This window comes from Oryctolagus cuniculus, chromosome 1 (genome assembly GCF_964237555.1).
Source record: "Oryctolagus cuniculus chromosome 1, mOryCun1.1, whole genome shotgun sequence".
NCBI classification, from domain to species: Eukaryota; Metazoa; Chordata; class Mammalia; order Lagomorpha; family Leporidae; genus Oryctolagus; species Oryctolagus cuniculus.
In genome coordinates, this window is record NC_091432.1 from 45,477,853 (window position 1) to 45,494,793 (window position 16,941).

General features: G+C 43.3%; 1 protein-coding gene across 3 annotated transcripts in view; it reads right to left on the bottom strand.

Moving 5' to 3' along the window:
- Positions 1 to 16,941, bottom strand: part of NELL1 (neural EGFL like 1) — a 1,048,233-nt gene that overhangs the window by 781,676 nt on the left and 249,616 nt on the right. For all 3 annotated transcript variants that reach the window (XM_002708986.5, XM_002708985.5, XM_051825007.2), the window contains one exon: positions 8,253 to 8,326. In XM_002708986.5, coding sequence (XP_002709032.3) covers positions 8,253 to 8,326 — 74 coding nt within the window. The remainder of the gene's footprint in view (positions 1 to 8,252; positions 8,327 to 16,941) is intronic.

Below are 16,941 nucleotides of genomic sequence, written 5' to 3' on the forward strand. Positions count from 1 at the left end.
ATAAAAGGTTCCCCCCCTTTTTTTAAGGGCTTGCTTTAACAAATGATTAAATCAGTCAACAATTCTAATCAACCTTTAAAACAGTTCATGAACAAGATCATAATACTGAATGTTCAAATAGAGACAAACCTTTTCATATGAATTTGAAAACAGTATGGACCATGATTACTGTTGCTTAAGTGTTACGAAATCAATTTAGTCCAACTACATAATCAGGCGTGAACTTTTCTAGACTCTAGTCTCAAAACTATACCTCTGGTAAGAAATACTCTTTGATGAACTTTTTTTAATCTGCCTGATTATGCTATGTTATTTTGTGACTGCTGTCTTGGCTTCTGAACTGGTGGAAAAATACATTTTTTCCCTATTTTCTCAACCAGAGTGACTATCTCCAAATATACACACTTAGCCAATACATACACCCTTTCAGGACCAGTGTTGTGACCCTGTGGATTAATTCACTGTCTGCAATGTCAGCATTACAAATAATCAATGGTTCTAGTCCCAGCTGCTCCACTTTGGATCCAGCTATGTACTAATGCACCTGAGAAAGCAACAGAAGATTGCCCAAGTGCTTGGGCCCCAGCCACCCATATGGGAAACTGGGTTGGAATTCTGGGCTCCTAGCTTTGGCAGGGCTGAGCCCCAGCCATTGTGGCTATATGGGGAGTAAACCAGTGGATGAAAGATTGATTCCTGCCCCCTTCTTCTCCCTGTATCCCTGTCATTGTAACTCTAAGTCTGCCTTTCAAATATGTTTTTTAAATCCTTTATTAAAAAATATGTATCCACTTACAATTTCTGTATTAATCACTGTGCTTCAACCTAAATGTCTAATAGTATGCAAAACTCACATCTTCAAGTCAAACATTGCTGCCAGGCTAAAGAAATGGTGCAGGAAAGTAATAATTGGACAAAATTAAACAAGACTTCTAGGACATTATATTAATATTGACTTTTTAAACAATAGGTTAAATTCTGGAAATACTTGGTGAACATGTTTGTAACAAGTTTGCTTCTTGTCTAATTGTGTTGTTGAAGCTTCAAAATGATCCCAGGGAAATGGAAATGGATGGATCTCCAGGTAGGCTTTTGCCAACTAGAGATCTCCATTTAAACCATAGAGCACAGGAAATTATTTGAGCAATTATTTCCTCAGTCCTCTCAAGGATAGTACATGGATAGTACCATTTTAGAAGCCTAGGAGAAGCTAATTCATTACATACAACAGATGTCATTGAGCATAAAGATTTAGGTCTTGAAAAAGACTGTCTCAGAGACAGCAAAGACCCTTCCATCCTACACTCATCACCCAGCAACCCTTCCCCGCTCTGCTGACAACATCCATTAAATATGTTCCAAAGCTCTTCCATGGCCTTTTTATAAATGCTACCCTTTATCAAGAGAATCAATTGGCCACAGTCTGATCAAGTTTTTGGTATTTTCAAATAGACTGGAAAGAGATAATTCAATCCCTCTTCATCTTCCCTTATAAATTTCAGAAACAAGAAATATTTCCATCAGAAGAGCAGCAGAAAGACTAGGAAAAGAGGCTGTTATGACATAACCCAGGCTTGGATTCCAACTAGTTCACTAGCAATATGCCTTTGTTCTTTCAGGCATTGATTTTCATATATGAATAGTATCTCCCTCACAGGACCATTTTGAGAATCAAGTGGATACTATATTTAAGATGCTTTAAGTATGGGGTTGGCACTGTGGTGTAGCAGGCAAAGCTGCCACCTGCAGTGCCAACATCAACATCACATATGGGCACCAGTTCGCGTCCTGGCTGTTCCACTTCCGATCCAGCTCTCTACTATGGCTTGGGAAAGCAGTGGAAGATGGTTCAAGTGTTTGGGCCCCTGCACCATTGTGGGAAGACATGAAAGGAGCTCCTGGCTCCTAGCTTCCGATCAGCCTCAACTCTGGCCATTGAAGCCAATTGGGGAGTGAACCAGCAGATGGAAGACCTCTCTCTCTCTCTCTGCCTCTCCTTTTTTCTCTCAAATAAATAAATAAATAAATTCATTTTAAAAAAAAAAGATGCTTTAGGCTGGCACCACAGCTCATTTGGCTAATCCTCCGCCTGCGGTGCCGGCACACCGGGTTCTAGTCCCAGTTGTGGCGCCGGATTCTGTCCCAGTTGCCCCTCTTCCAGTCCAGCTCTCTGCTGTGGCCCGGGAAGGCAGTGGAGGATGGCCCAAGTGCTTGGGCCCTGCACCCACATGAGAGACCAGGAGGAAGCACCTGGCTCCTGGCTTGGAATCGGTGCAGGTGCCGGCTGTAACAACTGTTTTGGGGGTGAACCAATGGAAAGGAAGATCTTTCTCTCTGTCTTTCTCTCAGTGTCTAACTCTGCCTATCAAAAAAAAAAAAAAAAGATGCTTTAAGTAATACCTAGAAAACAGCAAATGCCCAAGAAATGTTAAATATTATTGCCAAGATCCTTCTTATTGTATACAAAATATTTAGTAAATAATTGCAGAAGGACAAAAGTGAAAAAAACAAGAGGATGAAGTTATTCACATACACTCACACACATACATGCACATACCACTTGTGCAAGAAGAATAACTTCTGCACCAATTTATTTTTGAGTTGTAAGAACAGTAAAAGCTGAATCCAAGTGTGAAGAGGACATACAATGCACCAGCAACAACAGTAAGCACTATTTAAATAATCTGACATTTACATGCATGCCCATATCAGCTACAGGTCTCAAAGTTGGCCCTGACCCTCTCAGATGACACAGAAGATTGAGTCATACCACTGACCCATGTTACAGTACCCACTCAAAATGTAAAACAGGTTGATAACTTCTTTCCATGACAGCATAACTGGCAACAAGATAATAGAGAAGGCAAAATAGCCTTTTATCATCCAAGTTTTCCCTGATGTAGAAGAGAAAAGTAAAGGTTTTAGAATTCAAATCATGTTCCCTTTCCTAGAAAAGAAACAGTTTACAAAGAACATGACATCTGCTTTACACCCAAGGAGTACTGGTATAGTCATGTGTAATAATACCAGCTTGTACTTACTGGTCTCTATGCACTGTACTTCTTCACATGCATTACCTCATTTAATTGGTCCAACAGCACCATGTAATAGTGTGCTAGCCCCAGATTATGGACAAGCCTTCCCTCCCATGCCCAAGCTGTAAGCTTGCTTGTTGATCCAGAGAGATCATAAAGCCCTCATTGCTACACTATTCACTCTGCCACAGACTAAGAAGCCCCTATGCCCAGCATACAATGACACACAGGGTGCACCACACCTGCATAGCCACAGAACGGGCTGGATTTGTGCAACCCCTGGATTCCCAGGGGAAGCCAGGATGAGGGTGTTGGGAAACAGAATACGTAAATTAGAGGGAGTCAACTGCTGGAGTAGATTCTGGCCAATAAGACACAGAATATAGGAAAGAGACTTCCACCCCAATCACAAAAAAGAACTAGTTTTAAAATCTTTGGTATTTCCTTGAGAACTGCTGCAAATCTCTAATTACCTCTGTGTCTCTTCAATATTTAAAATACATTTCTTTCTTTTCCCCAGGGATACAACGAGAAGGAAATAAAACAAAATTGTAGGTAAAACCACTTGCAAAGATGGGCTATTCTGAGACACAGCAGTTCTGGTGAACCTCTCTGGAGAGGTCTCACAACCCAGCTGCGCTCTGCTATGGGGCTGTGACTGCTCTGGGAAGCACCATCTGCTACTCGCTCACCTGCTTTTCCTTCCTTCCTTTCCTCCGTCTGTGCCTAATCCTTACCTTCATAGGTCTGAGCCTCTCGACCTCCCATACCCTGCTCAATCACTGCCAACGAATAATATAAATAAAGCATCAACACAAAAGCCCATGCCTCAGATTCTGTTAGGCAGGAACCTAGATTAGACATGCAAGTAGTCATATTTTTCCACTGTTACTCACTAATGTTGGGCACTGTTTCCTCACTAACGTTTGTCTAGGCAGCTCAGCAGAAGGCACTGAGGCAAACATGTTCTTTTTATTTTAAGATTTATTTTTTATTTATTTGGATGGAGAGAGAGAGAGAGAGAGAGAGGTCTTCCATCTGCTGGTTCACTGCCCAAATGGCCACAACTGCCAGAGCTGAGCCAATCTGATGCCAGGAGCTAGAAGCTTCCTCCTGGTCTCCCACATGGGTACAGGGGCCTAAGGACTTGTGACATACTCCACTCCTTTCCCAGGTGCACTAGCAGAGAGCTGGATTGGAAGTGGAGCAGCAGGGACTCAAACCGGCACCCATATAGGATGGCAGTGCTTTAGGCCAGGGCTTTAACCTGCTGTGCCACAGTGCCAGCCCCAAACACATTCTTTTTGAAGTCATCCTCATTCACATTCCTCTAGGGCAGGTGGTTATGCCTATAATTAATTTTCTTCCTTTACATTGCAATGAGCAATATGGAAAGGAAAAACATCGTGTGGGAGGAAACAAGAACACTCACTTAGGCTTCCTAATCTTAACTGATATTCTCCAACACAGCTCTGACTAGAACTCTGTGGGTGGAAAGAATGCAAGGAACTCTGAACGTGACTAACTAGATAAAATTCCGGGATTTAAACCCAAGTCTGTGTGACTGCATATTTTGACTTTGTAACCTAATGTTGTATTATAAGAATAATTAACTCCCCCTCTGATCCCCAAAAGGGCAAACTAAAGCCACAGGGTAGAAGTCATATCACAAGGAGATAGATTTTTTCTCTCCTAATTAAAAGAATTCTCTGATTACTAAATGAGTTACCTTGTAGGTTAGTAAATTCCCAACACTGTCATGTATATGGGGGAGGGGGGGGGCAGGGAGGTTTTCAAGGGGAAAAATTGTATCCAAAGTCTTACTGATTATTGCAGCTGGTCTCTAAAGATACCTGTCTCACTAATGAATCATGCCTTCCTGTATTTATGCCTTTCCACTGTCTCCCTCTACGTGTAAACTTGAGCTGGTCCTGTATAACCAGCAGAATATAGAGAGAGTAATGCTACATGGTTTAGATTATGTTATAAGAAGCCTTGGAGCCTCTTTCGGAAATTTGTTCTGGGGGAAGCCAGCTGCCATGTGGGAAATAAAGGTCACCATGCCATAAGGAAGCTCAAAGAGGTTGCAGAGACAGAGACATAGATACAAACACAGAGAGAAATCTGTTACGTTCATCTTACTGAGGCACTACACATGTGAGTAAAGAAGTCATTTGGGATATCCAACCCACGTCAAGCCTTCATAGGAATCTAGCTCTAGCAGCTGGCAGATTGTACCTGCATGTGAGACCCCAAGTAAGAACCATTCAGATGAGTCCATTTAGCTCACACCACTTTGAAAAATGTTAATACAATATAGGTTTTAGTCACTATGTTTTAAGGACTCTGTTTCATGGTGATGGATAACTAAAATACTATCAAGCAGTATCAGTAGAGAGAGCTCCTTTTGCTCTCTACTCCCTCCTAACCCACAAAATTTGTTCCTTCTCCTGTCTTAATGAATTGCAATAGCAGCACCTAACAGAGAGGACATTAATCACATTTTAGTTTCTTATGGTCCAGTCTCCCTGCCAAGTTTCTCCCTGGAAAATGGTTTCTCTGTTTATGTAGTCTTTTTTTAATTTATTTTATTTATTTGAAAGACAGAATTACAGAAAGAAGCAGAGACAGAAAGAGAGAGGTCTTCCACCTGCTGGTTCACTCCCCAGATGGCCACAATGGCCAGAACTGCAACGATCTGAAGCCAGGAGCCAGGAGCTTTTTCTGGGTCTCCCATGTGGGTATAGGGGCCCAAGGACTTGGGCCTTCTTCTTACTGCTTTCCCAGGCCATAGCAGAGAGCTGGATCAGAAGTGGAACAGCCAAGATTAGAACCAGAGCCCACATGGGATACTGGCACTTCAGGCAAGGGCTTTAACCCTCTGTGCCACAGCGCCAGCCCCTCATGTAGTTTTAATGGATGGAAATTCCAGTGACAGGCTCCCTTCCCTATATAGAGGCTGAATGAGCCAAACTTTTCTCCACCATTCATAATCAGCTTGGTTGTATGATTCAAGCTTTGCTAATCACCTATTCTTTTCATACACTTTAAATATTATAGAAGTGACTCAAAGAGAGTAAAAAATTATTGGAAGTCAATCATAATTGCAGAGACAGGCCTGCCAGATTCCTCTCTATGAGACCAGGATTCCTGCTTCCTAACTTCTAGGACTCTGGATGCTGCCTAGTCGCCTAGTCCTAATCCTGGCTTTATGGTCTTCTTGAGCTTCTGTGAGTCCCCCTGATCTTACAATAGAATCATCATCTTTGCAGGCATTAGCCAGAGAAGGTTTCTGTTGCTTACAAACGAAAATGGAAAATGGCTGTTCTCTGTGGCCATGCCACGAACCTGGACATCACCTGAGCTCCTCCTCTCCCAGAACCAATCATTTACCAGTCCTTTCAATTCTACCCTAAATAACTCTAGGTCTCTGTTCCTCTCCATGTCCACAGTCATTGCATTACGTCAGGACCTCATCATTTCTTACCTACACTCATTCAAATTAACATAGTGCTCCTTCAGTCACTATCACTCCCTCTATAATCACAGTGACGTTTGAAACTGCAAAGCTCATCACGATACACACACGTTCACACACCTTCATTTAACCCTCATCTCCACTGAAACCAAGTCCCAACTAATTCTTTTGATACTTGTTCTATCTTGCCAGATCATCCCTCATCATTCTCCCACATATACCCTAAAATTTCACCAGATTCAGTTCCTTAGACAAGATCTCCTCTCTCAAATGTAACGCTGGGCATTTCCTTTTGCTTGGTCTATGCCTTCACCCTTACCCATAAAGGAGAAAGTTACTTGTCAACACCGGTTGTTCCTTCAAGAAGCTCTGCTTGACTCAAAGGCTCAGGATCAGTGATACTGCTTAGTACAAAGAAATGACCAATAGCTTAAACGTTAACCAGCCTTACTCTGTCTCTCCTCTCTCTCTGCAATTCAAATTTCAAATAAATAAATAAATCCTTAAAAAAAAAGAAAAGGGGCCAGTGCTGTGGCATAGTGAGTTAAGCCATGGCCTGCCACCTGCATCCCATATGGGTGCCAATTTGAGTCCCAGCTGCTCCACTTCCAATACAGCCCCCTGCTGGTGCACCTGGGAAAGCAACAGAGGTTGGCCTAGGTCCCTGGGCCCCTGCACCCACATGGGAGATCCAGAAGAGGCTCTTGGCATCGGCCTGGCACAGCCCTGGCCATTGCAGCCATTTGGGGGTAAACCAGTGGATGGAAGATCTGTCTCTTCTTCTCTGTCTAGGTAACTCTACCTTTCAAATGAATAAATCTTAAAAAAAGAAAAGGCTAGCCAACCTGAGCTATAATTTATTTGACTTGTCTCTCTTCCTCACTGTATGTTATAATTTTCAAGGAAAACAGTGTCATTTATATCTAATTCCAGTTCTTTGCCCTGTGCCCAGTATGTATGTGTATTATAAAGATACTTCAGAAATACTGAAAAACATTTGTTTCCTGCTATATATCCATATCCTAGAACAATGCCTAGCATGTAGTATTGTTCAATAAATATATGTTGAATGAAAGAGGAAATAAATGAATGAATATACTAAATTGGATTATCTTAATGTAAATGGATTTGTGAATAAACAAAAATTAAAATCAAAGGACCTTTAAAGATTCAATCTCATAAGCTTCAAATGATTTGGCCCCCAGCTATCTCTATAGCTGTTGTATAGCCAGAAACAAATACAATGCTAGTATAGAACATCTGCTTAATGCATGTTTGTTGAAAGATTAGTAAATGAAATCTATGGCTCCATATATCTAATTTCAAGTAATGCTTGAGAGGGGCAGGAAGGAGGCAACAGGCATTTTCTAGCATTATTTCAGTCATTTGGGAGTAGAGCCGGCACAGCCATATCCCAGATTGATTTCCCTTCCTCCAACTCAAAACCCTTCCCAAGGCTAATTTGCCAATTTCCCTGATTCATAGTAGCTACTATGTCTCTTCCTTCCTCACATCCTTCTTTGATAGATTCTTCCAAGGTTACCTGTACTACAGCTGAGCACTAGTTATCTACATATTGACAGTCAATGGTCCGCCCTACTCTGTACTCCAGTCCATCACAAAGGGTTCTGCCTCTCAGAGACACATCCCAGCCCATATGCCTCACTCAAGAACCCTGCATAAAGCCCACACATCTATCTAGTCATTCTCCAGAAGCGGATCCCAATATTGAAACTTACTCTGCATTCCCGACAGCTCTTGGTTAAAATCCGCTGGCCTTCTGCAAGAACTTTCCCTCCATAGATACATTTTGCTGCAATAAAACAAAACAAAAAATGGTCAGACAGTTATGCCATGCTACCGAATGACTTCAGAGATGCCATCCAACTCCAATTCCAGGCAATACAAATCTTTTTTTTTAAAGATTTATTTTTATTTATTTGAAAGACAGAGTTACAGAGAGAGGTAGAAACAGAGAGAGAGGTCTTCCATCCGCTGGTTCACTCCCCAGATGGCCACAATGGCTGGAGCTGCACCAATCCAAAGCCAGGAGCCAGGAGCCAGGAGCTTCCCCGGGGTCTCCCACATGGGTACAGGAGCCCAAGGACTTGGGCCATCTCTACTGCTTTCGCAGGCTATAGCAGAGAGCTGGATCAGAAGTGGAGCAGCCTGGACTAGAACCGGCTCTCATATGGGATGATGGCACTTCAAGCCAGGGCTTTAATCCGCTGCGACACAGCACTGGCCCCAAATCCTTTTTTTTTTTTTTTTAATTTATTTATTTGGGGTTTGGCACTGTGGCGTAACAGGTAAAGCTACCACTTGCAGTGCCAGCATCCCATATGAGCACCGGTTCAAGTCCCGGCTGCTCCACTTGAGATCCAGCTCTCCGCTATGGCCTGGGAAAGCAGTAGAAGATGGCCGAAGTCCTTGGGCCCCTGCACCCACATAGGAGTCCCAGAGGAAGCTCATGGCTCCTGGCTTCAGATCAGTGCAGCTCCATCCATTGCAGCCAATTGGGGAATGAACCAACAGGTGCAAGACCTCTCTCTCTCTGCCTCACCTCTCTCTGTGTAGCTATGACTCTGAGAGGCAGAATTACAAACAGAGAGAAACAGGGAGACACATAGGGGGAGGTCTTCCTTCCCCTGGTTCACTCCCCAAATGGTTACACTGGCTGAAGTTAGACCAATCTGAAGCCAGGAGCCAGGAGCTTCTTCTGGGTCTCCCACCCGGGTGAAGGGTCCCAAGGACTTGGGCTATCTTCTACTGCTTTCTCAGGCTATAGGCAGAGGGCTGAAGCAGAAGAGGAGCAGCTGGCATTGGAACCAGCACCCGTATGGGGTGCTGGTACCGCAGGCAGAGGCGGAGGCTTAGCCTACTACACCATAGCGCCAGCCCCAATATAAATCTTGCCTAAAATAATCCCTAGTCAGGCCTCCTATTGATTTTTTTACATCTGCCTTAGACTAAGGACATACAATTATTTAAGCACTGTAGTTGCCAAAGAAACTAGACAATGAATTGATAAGGCAAGAAGTTAAAACAAGGAAGAACAGGTTGTCATCATTATGGAGTGCATTAGCAGCATTTTTCATTCAGGCACTTCAGGCATAAAATGAATGAGTGGATGAAAGGGAACTCATATATTTCATTCACCAAAACTTCAACAGTAATGGACAAAGACACCATTTCATTTTCCTTGTGATCATAGGAGGTGGGTGACCTTAGCCTACATGATCCTAAGATACTCCCAAGACACCTGAAAAATACAAGCCAACCTAATAAACCTCTACATCCATATACTTAAGAAACTGCCTTTGGAAAGATGGAGTAGGTCTTTTTAAAAATTCAAAACTTAAATGGGCTCCTACTTCTCAATTTAGACTAATCTGAGAATCAATTCTTGACTTAACTTGCTGACTCACTTTTAAGTCAGTCAACTTGATGTGACCTGAACATGACTCCACCACTTCAAATTCTCCAGCCACTTCAACAAGAACAGGAAGCAAAGGCCCAACTGCTCCCTCACCTACTCCAATGAAGCCCCATCTAGCCCAAGCTCACAGGAAAAGCACAGTGAAGACATTCACTCTAAGAGATCTTTCCCACTAACTTACCACTGGTTTCATAAATACACTTCACCTCTTAAGACCTCTATTTCTGTATCTGTTAAATGTCAGTTGATAAATTCCATAACTTCCTAGTCCTACAAACTTCTGATTCTCATAGAACACAGAAATGTTAGTAATCATCTGGTCCAACTCCTTCTTTTTAGCCACAGGAAGAGCAAAGCCAAGAGACACTGGTTTACTTAACACACAGTAGATGTTGGGCTGTACTGCCCAGAGTCCCCCTTTGTTGTGACAAAAGCTCAATGCCTATAGCTGCTGGAATGGTAGATATCCGACAGCCCTTAGCTGGATACTTGCTTAGGATATGTGCTGGGCTATAGAAAGTTATATGCCCAAAGTCAATTTCAATGGCCGATTCATGAAGATGAACACTGGCCACTCTGCCCCAACTTAGACAACTCTGAAAGGATACTCCAATTCCAGAGAACCATGTAAGAATAACTGTAGCATTTGTTGTAACTACATTACAGTTCAACTTTTCTTTGTGCCCCGTTCTTTCACTATCTCATTCCTATCCCAGAAATGACCCTGAGAGCACTTCCTGTTAAGACACATGCAAATCTCCATTTCAGAGTTTGTTTCCTTTCAGGACCTGATCTTCAGCAACCCTACACCTCATCCAAATCTGTTCCACTCTAGTGTCCCCTCAGTGTATGTCACAGCAACAACATTCAAGCACCTGAGATACTTCTAACTGCTCCTTCTTAATCAAACTTATGTTCAATCAACACCCAAATCCTAGCAGTGCTCATTCCTTAAGTTTCTCAAGTCAACCTAATTTTCTCTGTTAGCCAACCTCAAACACAGTCTTCACTGAAGCTGTCTCTAACCCTCTTCTTTAGTTCTACAACAACCTCCTAACTCTCCCCTGCTCTAGTTTCAATCTTCCCTAGTCTGTCCCTCTTAAACAATCAGGCAAATATATTATTATTATTATCAGAAAGGTCTTCCTTCTATCCTTCTATTGGTTCACCCCCAAATAGCCACTACGGCTGGTGTGCTACGCCTATCTGAAGCCAGGAGCCAGGTGCTTCCTCCTGGTCTCTCATGTGGGTGCAGGGCCCAAGCACTTGGGCCATCCTCCACTGCCTTCCCAGGCCACAGCAGAGAGCTGGACTGGAAGAGGAACAACTGGGACAGAATCCGGCGCCCCAACTGGAACTAGAACCCAGGGTACTGGTGCTGCAGGCGGAGGATTAGCCCAGTGAGCCGCAGCGCTGGCTAATCAGGCATACATTCTTAAATGCAAATGTGGACCCCTGCTTAAAATTATTATGGGTCCCTAATGTCCTCAGAATAAAATCCAAGTTCCTTAATTCAGCACATGAGGCCATTCATCTGTCTTGTTCTTATTGCTCAAGCCACAGAGCTCACCAATGCCTGTGCTTTCACTCATACTTCTACTCACCTCCACACATGCTGTAACCTGTTCCTGCTTTCTCTCTCACCTATAGGCTTTGCTCTCCTCCACAGGAGCACTCAGCCCTATTGACTTTCTACTGGAAACCCCTCTACTTGTATATCTGTCAGTTTTGCCTTAGGCCTAACTTCCCTCACAAAGTTGTTCATGAGCTCAAATACTGGTTAACTGCCCTCCTTTTTTTTTTTTTTTTACCTCTATTATACTATGTACTTGGCCCAAAGATCACAAATCATAATGCATCTTAGTTGCCCTTATAATTATACATCTCCCCTGCTCACTGTAACCTTCATGGAAGTAGAACCCATATCTATTCACAATTTATATCCAGACCTAAGCCCAGTGTCTCTCTAGGCTTACTATTAATAATAACAAATAGTTTTGGAATTAGTTCCCCTCTAGTTGACAGCAAAAACCACTCAAGTTTCCTGATTCCTTGCTAAGTTATTTATGCTATTCAATGCAGCTTTCAGCAATGAAAGTAGACAGCAAAGATTGCAGAGCAAAAACAGCAACAAAAAAAGTGGAAAAGTAATATGATTTTCTATATAGAGCCTTTCCTCTCCTTTGTTAAACAGAAAGCTATCTCTGATTATCTTTTATGCCTCAATTTTCTAGATATATCACTTGCACCAGACTCATCAGTCCTAATGATTATCTGGATTCACCAGTTGACTTGCATGAGGAAACTATACCTTCAGGGGCCTGGAATTCCTGTCTAACAAATTCCCAAACTCCCAAATGCAGCAACTGCCAACTTTGCAAGGCAGCTTGCTCCAGAGTGACAGTTCTGCTAAATGCACTGCTGTCAAATCTGCCATCTGCTTCTTGGCCTAGGCTAGGTAGCAAAGAAATAGACTTTTCTTCTTCCCTTGCCCCATTCCACTCTCACGTTTGCTACCCTGTCTAAAGTCATTTGTCTGAGTCCTTTTTTCATCTTTGCAGACTCATTCCAGAACTCCTGTTTGGAGATAAGAATGTCTCATTGTCTACATTCACACCACACACAAGGACATGCCCATCTCTCAAATCTACCAGTCTAGTTAAAAAAAAAATTAAATGCCCACTGAACTTCATATCCTTACATAGCAGGGTGCTTCTGGGGCTGGTGAATTATGTCAACATGCTACTGAATGCCTCAGTTATTGGCAGTTATAGCACTGCCACAGACTGTGTATATGATTACAACATCAAGTATCTATGAAACTGTAGGACAACTTTCAGGCTTCCACTGGAGGTGTCAAGAACTTCCCTTGCTTTCTCAGATACAGCCCCACTTCTCTGACAGCACCCCTCCTTCTCTGCCACTACCCTCCATATGCCTTACATCAGTCCTTATTATCCAGGCTCTTGATCTACAGCCCAAAGGCTTATTTTTGATGTTTGGGGAAATTCAAGCATAAGGTGAGTCAGGCTCTGGTGCCTTTGGCTCAGGCATTCAGGTCTCCATTCCAACAGCTTTCAGTGTGAGTAGAAATGTAAATGGATACCTGAAGCCCTTCATATCACACTGGGGACTTGCAAACTAGAATATTTCACAGTGCCCAACCATGAAATGGAAACCCAGCACCGACACATAAATCTCCATGATGTCAGAAACAAACGTACTGAGGATTTAGAGAACAAGTTACGCAGTTGTGTCTTTTTGCACCCACAGATGTCTGGCCTTTCAAAGTTGACCTTGATTTCTCTGGTGCAAAGATGGGACACATTTGCCATCCGGGTGCACAGTGAATAAACAATTGACAGGCACCATTTGACATCACTCTCAGCTGTGGATGTGAAGTTGCTCATCTTTATTTAGGTATTTGTATCCTGCACATACTCCCGTCATCTCTTGGCACTCAGCAGCTTAGAATGTCAGAACCAGCAGTCTATTTTACACTTTAAAGGAGAGTGTCAGATCAGAGAGGCTGAAGACCCAAGGATTCTTCCTTCCCTCAGTGAGCTAATTCACAGCCCTGGCTTCAGTTACCACCATTCGAGCAAGACACTCATCAAACCAGTTGTCCCTCAGGCACCTCCAACTCAAACATGCCAAGTAGAATGTATCACTCCCCAAACTGCTTCCTCCACCTGCTTCATTTCTGTTAATCACACACTGAGTCCCCCACAGGCTCTTGTTCAAAACCTGGCAACATCTCCCTTGCAGACACTCTGTCCCCGATTCATTTGTCTCATGCAAAACATTGCTTATGTAGTATCTATCATGCGCCAGGTCCTCTGGCTGTCACTCATACACATTCCCTCCTTTGCATCTCCCCAGGCAACGTCTACCTGCCAGCTTTATCACCTCCAGCAGGAGTAGGTCCAGATGCTAGCTCTCTTGATGCAGTGGCCTTTCTAAAAGCACTTCTTTGATTATGCCACAATCCTGCTTTAAAACCTTGCTTTTGAGTACCAAAACCAATGCTGTGTTTATTTCCATGATTTTGCAAGTGGAATTCCCTCTGGCAGAAATGTTCTTTTTAACTTGTACACCTAGAAAATTCCTGTTCATTGTCAATACCTTGCTAAGTTGATGCTTGTAGAGCTTCTCTCTCTCTCTCTCTCTCTCTCTCACACACACACACACAATTTTTTTTTACTTTTTTTAAAATTTATTTTATTTATTTGAAGGAGTGACAGAGCGAGGGAGAGACAGGGAGAGAAAGAGATCTTCCATCTGTTGGTTCACTCCCCAAATGGCAACAGCCAGGGCTGGGCCAGACCAAAGCCAGGAGTTGGGAACCCCCTCTGGGTCTCCAACATAGATAGCAGGAGGCCAGCCACTTGGGTCATCATCTCTTGCTTTCCCAGGCACATAAGCAGGGAGCATGATGAGAAGCTGAGCACAAAGAATTCAAACAAGTACTGAGATATGGGATGCTGACCTCATAGGTAGCTTAACTCACTGTGTCACAACACCAGCTCCACACACAAGTTTCTGATGGAATTAACTATCCCATTCCATGTGAGATCTCTGTATCTTACATAGCGTTCATGTTATACAGTATTGTTCATTGTTGTCAAGACTACAGAGTAAGAGGTAGAACATATAGTTGAAAAGCATTGGCTCTGGAGCCAGACTATACCCAGGTTTTATTTCTACTCCACCACTGCTGAGAGACCGGGCACAAGTTCTTTCCTCTGTTTCACTTCTTCATCTGTAAAATGGGGTTAATAGGAAAATCTACTACTTTGAATTGTTAGAAGAGTTAAATGACTTAATTCATATAAAATGGCTTAGCACAGTATTTTACATAGAGTAACTGATGTACATGTGCTCATTGTTATACCCAGAGTTGAGAGAGTGTTTGGGAGAGGGATTTCAGTAATGATTACTGGATAACTTCAATAGAATACAATCTTCATCATCCAGCCCTAATCATCTGTGCAGGTTTATTTCTACTTCTCAACTGCAAAGATCCTGTGTTGCCTTTTACCTCTGCCACCTCAACCTCAATTCCTTTGCGAATGCAGTTTTCCACAGCTGAAACTCCCTCTTGATTCTTGATTCTCCCCCCTCCCTTCCTTCTCTGGTAATTCTCAAATCTGCCTACACAAAAAATATAGATTTTAACACATCACTGTCTATACATTCTGACTGAGTAGATCTAAGTAGGGCCCTGGGAACCTCCAGTTTAAGCATCTCACCAGGATATCTTAATGTACAGCTAGGTATATTCAAAATGGCTTGAATAGAGCCGACACTCAACAAATGACTGATGCAAGGAATTACTGCACTACTTCCTAGCCCATTATGTCCACAGCTAAGGAATTGTTAAGACTCTCCTGAGTTTTTCCTGATGCCTCCAGAACAGATACAAGAATATCCCAGTTGGAGCCAGAGCTGTATCACAGCCAGTTAAGCCACCACCTGTGACACCAGCATCCCATATGAGCACAGGCTCAAGTCTCAGCTCTTTGTTCCAGCTCTATGTTACTGCACCTTGGAAAGCAACAGAAGATGGTCCAAGTACTTGGTCCCCTGCTACTCATGTGGGAGACTCAGATGGAGTTCTAAACTCCTGACTTCAGCCTGGCCCAGCCTTAGCTGCTCCAGCCATTTGGGGATTGGACTATTGAGTGGAAGATCGATCTAGATCTCTCTCTCTCTCTCTCTCTCTCTCTTTCAGTCTCAGTAATTCTGCCTTTAAAAAAATTTCCTAGTACCAAGAACTGATCCTTCCACTCTGAAAATGCCCTTTTTCTTGGATACAGCCTGAATGAGTTTTTCATCAGCACAGGACAGATTAGTTTTCTCAGGCAATGCACTACGACACAGATACTTAGACCAAGTTCTTTCCTATGTCTAAAAAGCTGACCTCGGCCGGCGCCGCAGCTCAGTAAGCTAATCCTCCGCCTTGCAGCGCCGGCACACAGGGTTCTAGTCCCGGTCGGGGCGCCGGATTCTGTCCTGGTTGCCCCTCTTCCAGGCCAGCTCTCTGCTGTGGCCCGGGAAGGCAGTGGAGGATGGCCCAAGTGCTTGGGCCCTGCACCCCATGGAAGACCAGGAGGATGCACCTGGCTCCTGCCTTCGGATAGGCGTGGTGCGCCGGCCGCAGCAAACCGGCTGCAGCAGCCATTGGAGGGTGAACCAACGGCAAAGGAAGACCTTTCTCTCTGTCTCTCTCTCACTGTCCACTCTGCCTGTCAAAAAAAAAAAAAAAAACTGACCTCATCTGTAAGTGTTAAACTTCTTGAGGCCATTTATGATAAATGCATAAACATTAAGTCAGCAGTTAAAACAATCTGTTCTTTGATATCGGTGCCTCTCGTCTGAATCAGATTAAGAGCTTTCACTAGCGTCCCTAGAATACTGCCCCACCCCCAACCTAAACCCAGAGAGAATGTTAGGAAAAAAAATTGGTCCATATATAAGAAACTTGGGGAGGGTATTTGGCATAGCACTGAAGCCACCAGTTGGCATGCCTGCATCCCATATTGAACTGTCATGGTTCAAGTCCTGGCTCTGCTCCAGGTTCCAGGCTCTACAATGTGTGCTCTGGGAGAGAGCTGGTGATGTGTCAGATACTAAGGTCCCTGCCACCCATGTGAGAATAAATCTTCTGGCTTTGTCATGACCCAGCCCTGGCTGTTCCAAGTACCTGGGGAGTGAAACAGAAGATGGGAGAATGCTTTCTCTCTGTCTGTCTCTGTCTCTCTGCCTTTTAATAAAATAAGTAATTTTATAAAGAAATATTGTATTGGTTATGGGGTGCTGATTCAGACTTCGCTGGGGATGTTGCTTGATATGTGGTATGTAGGCCATGTTGCCTTTCTAATCCATGCTGCATCCTGAATTCTGAAATAGATTTGACACAAGGGCTTCAGAGAAAGGATTAGTCATCTATAATGGGGAACAGGTGTGGGGAAAGAAACTCCACTACC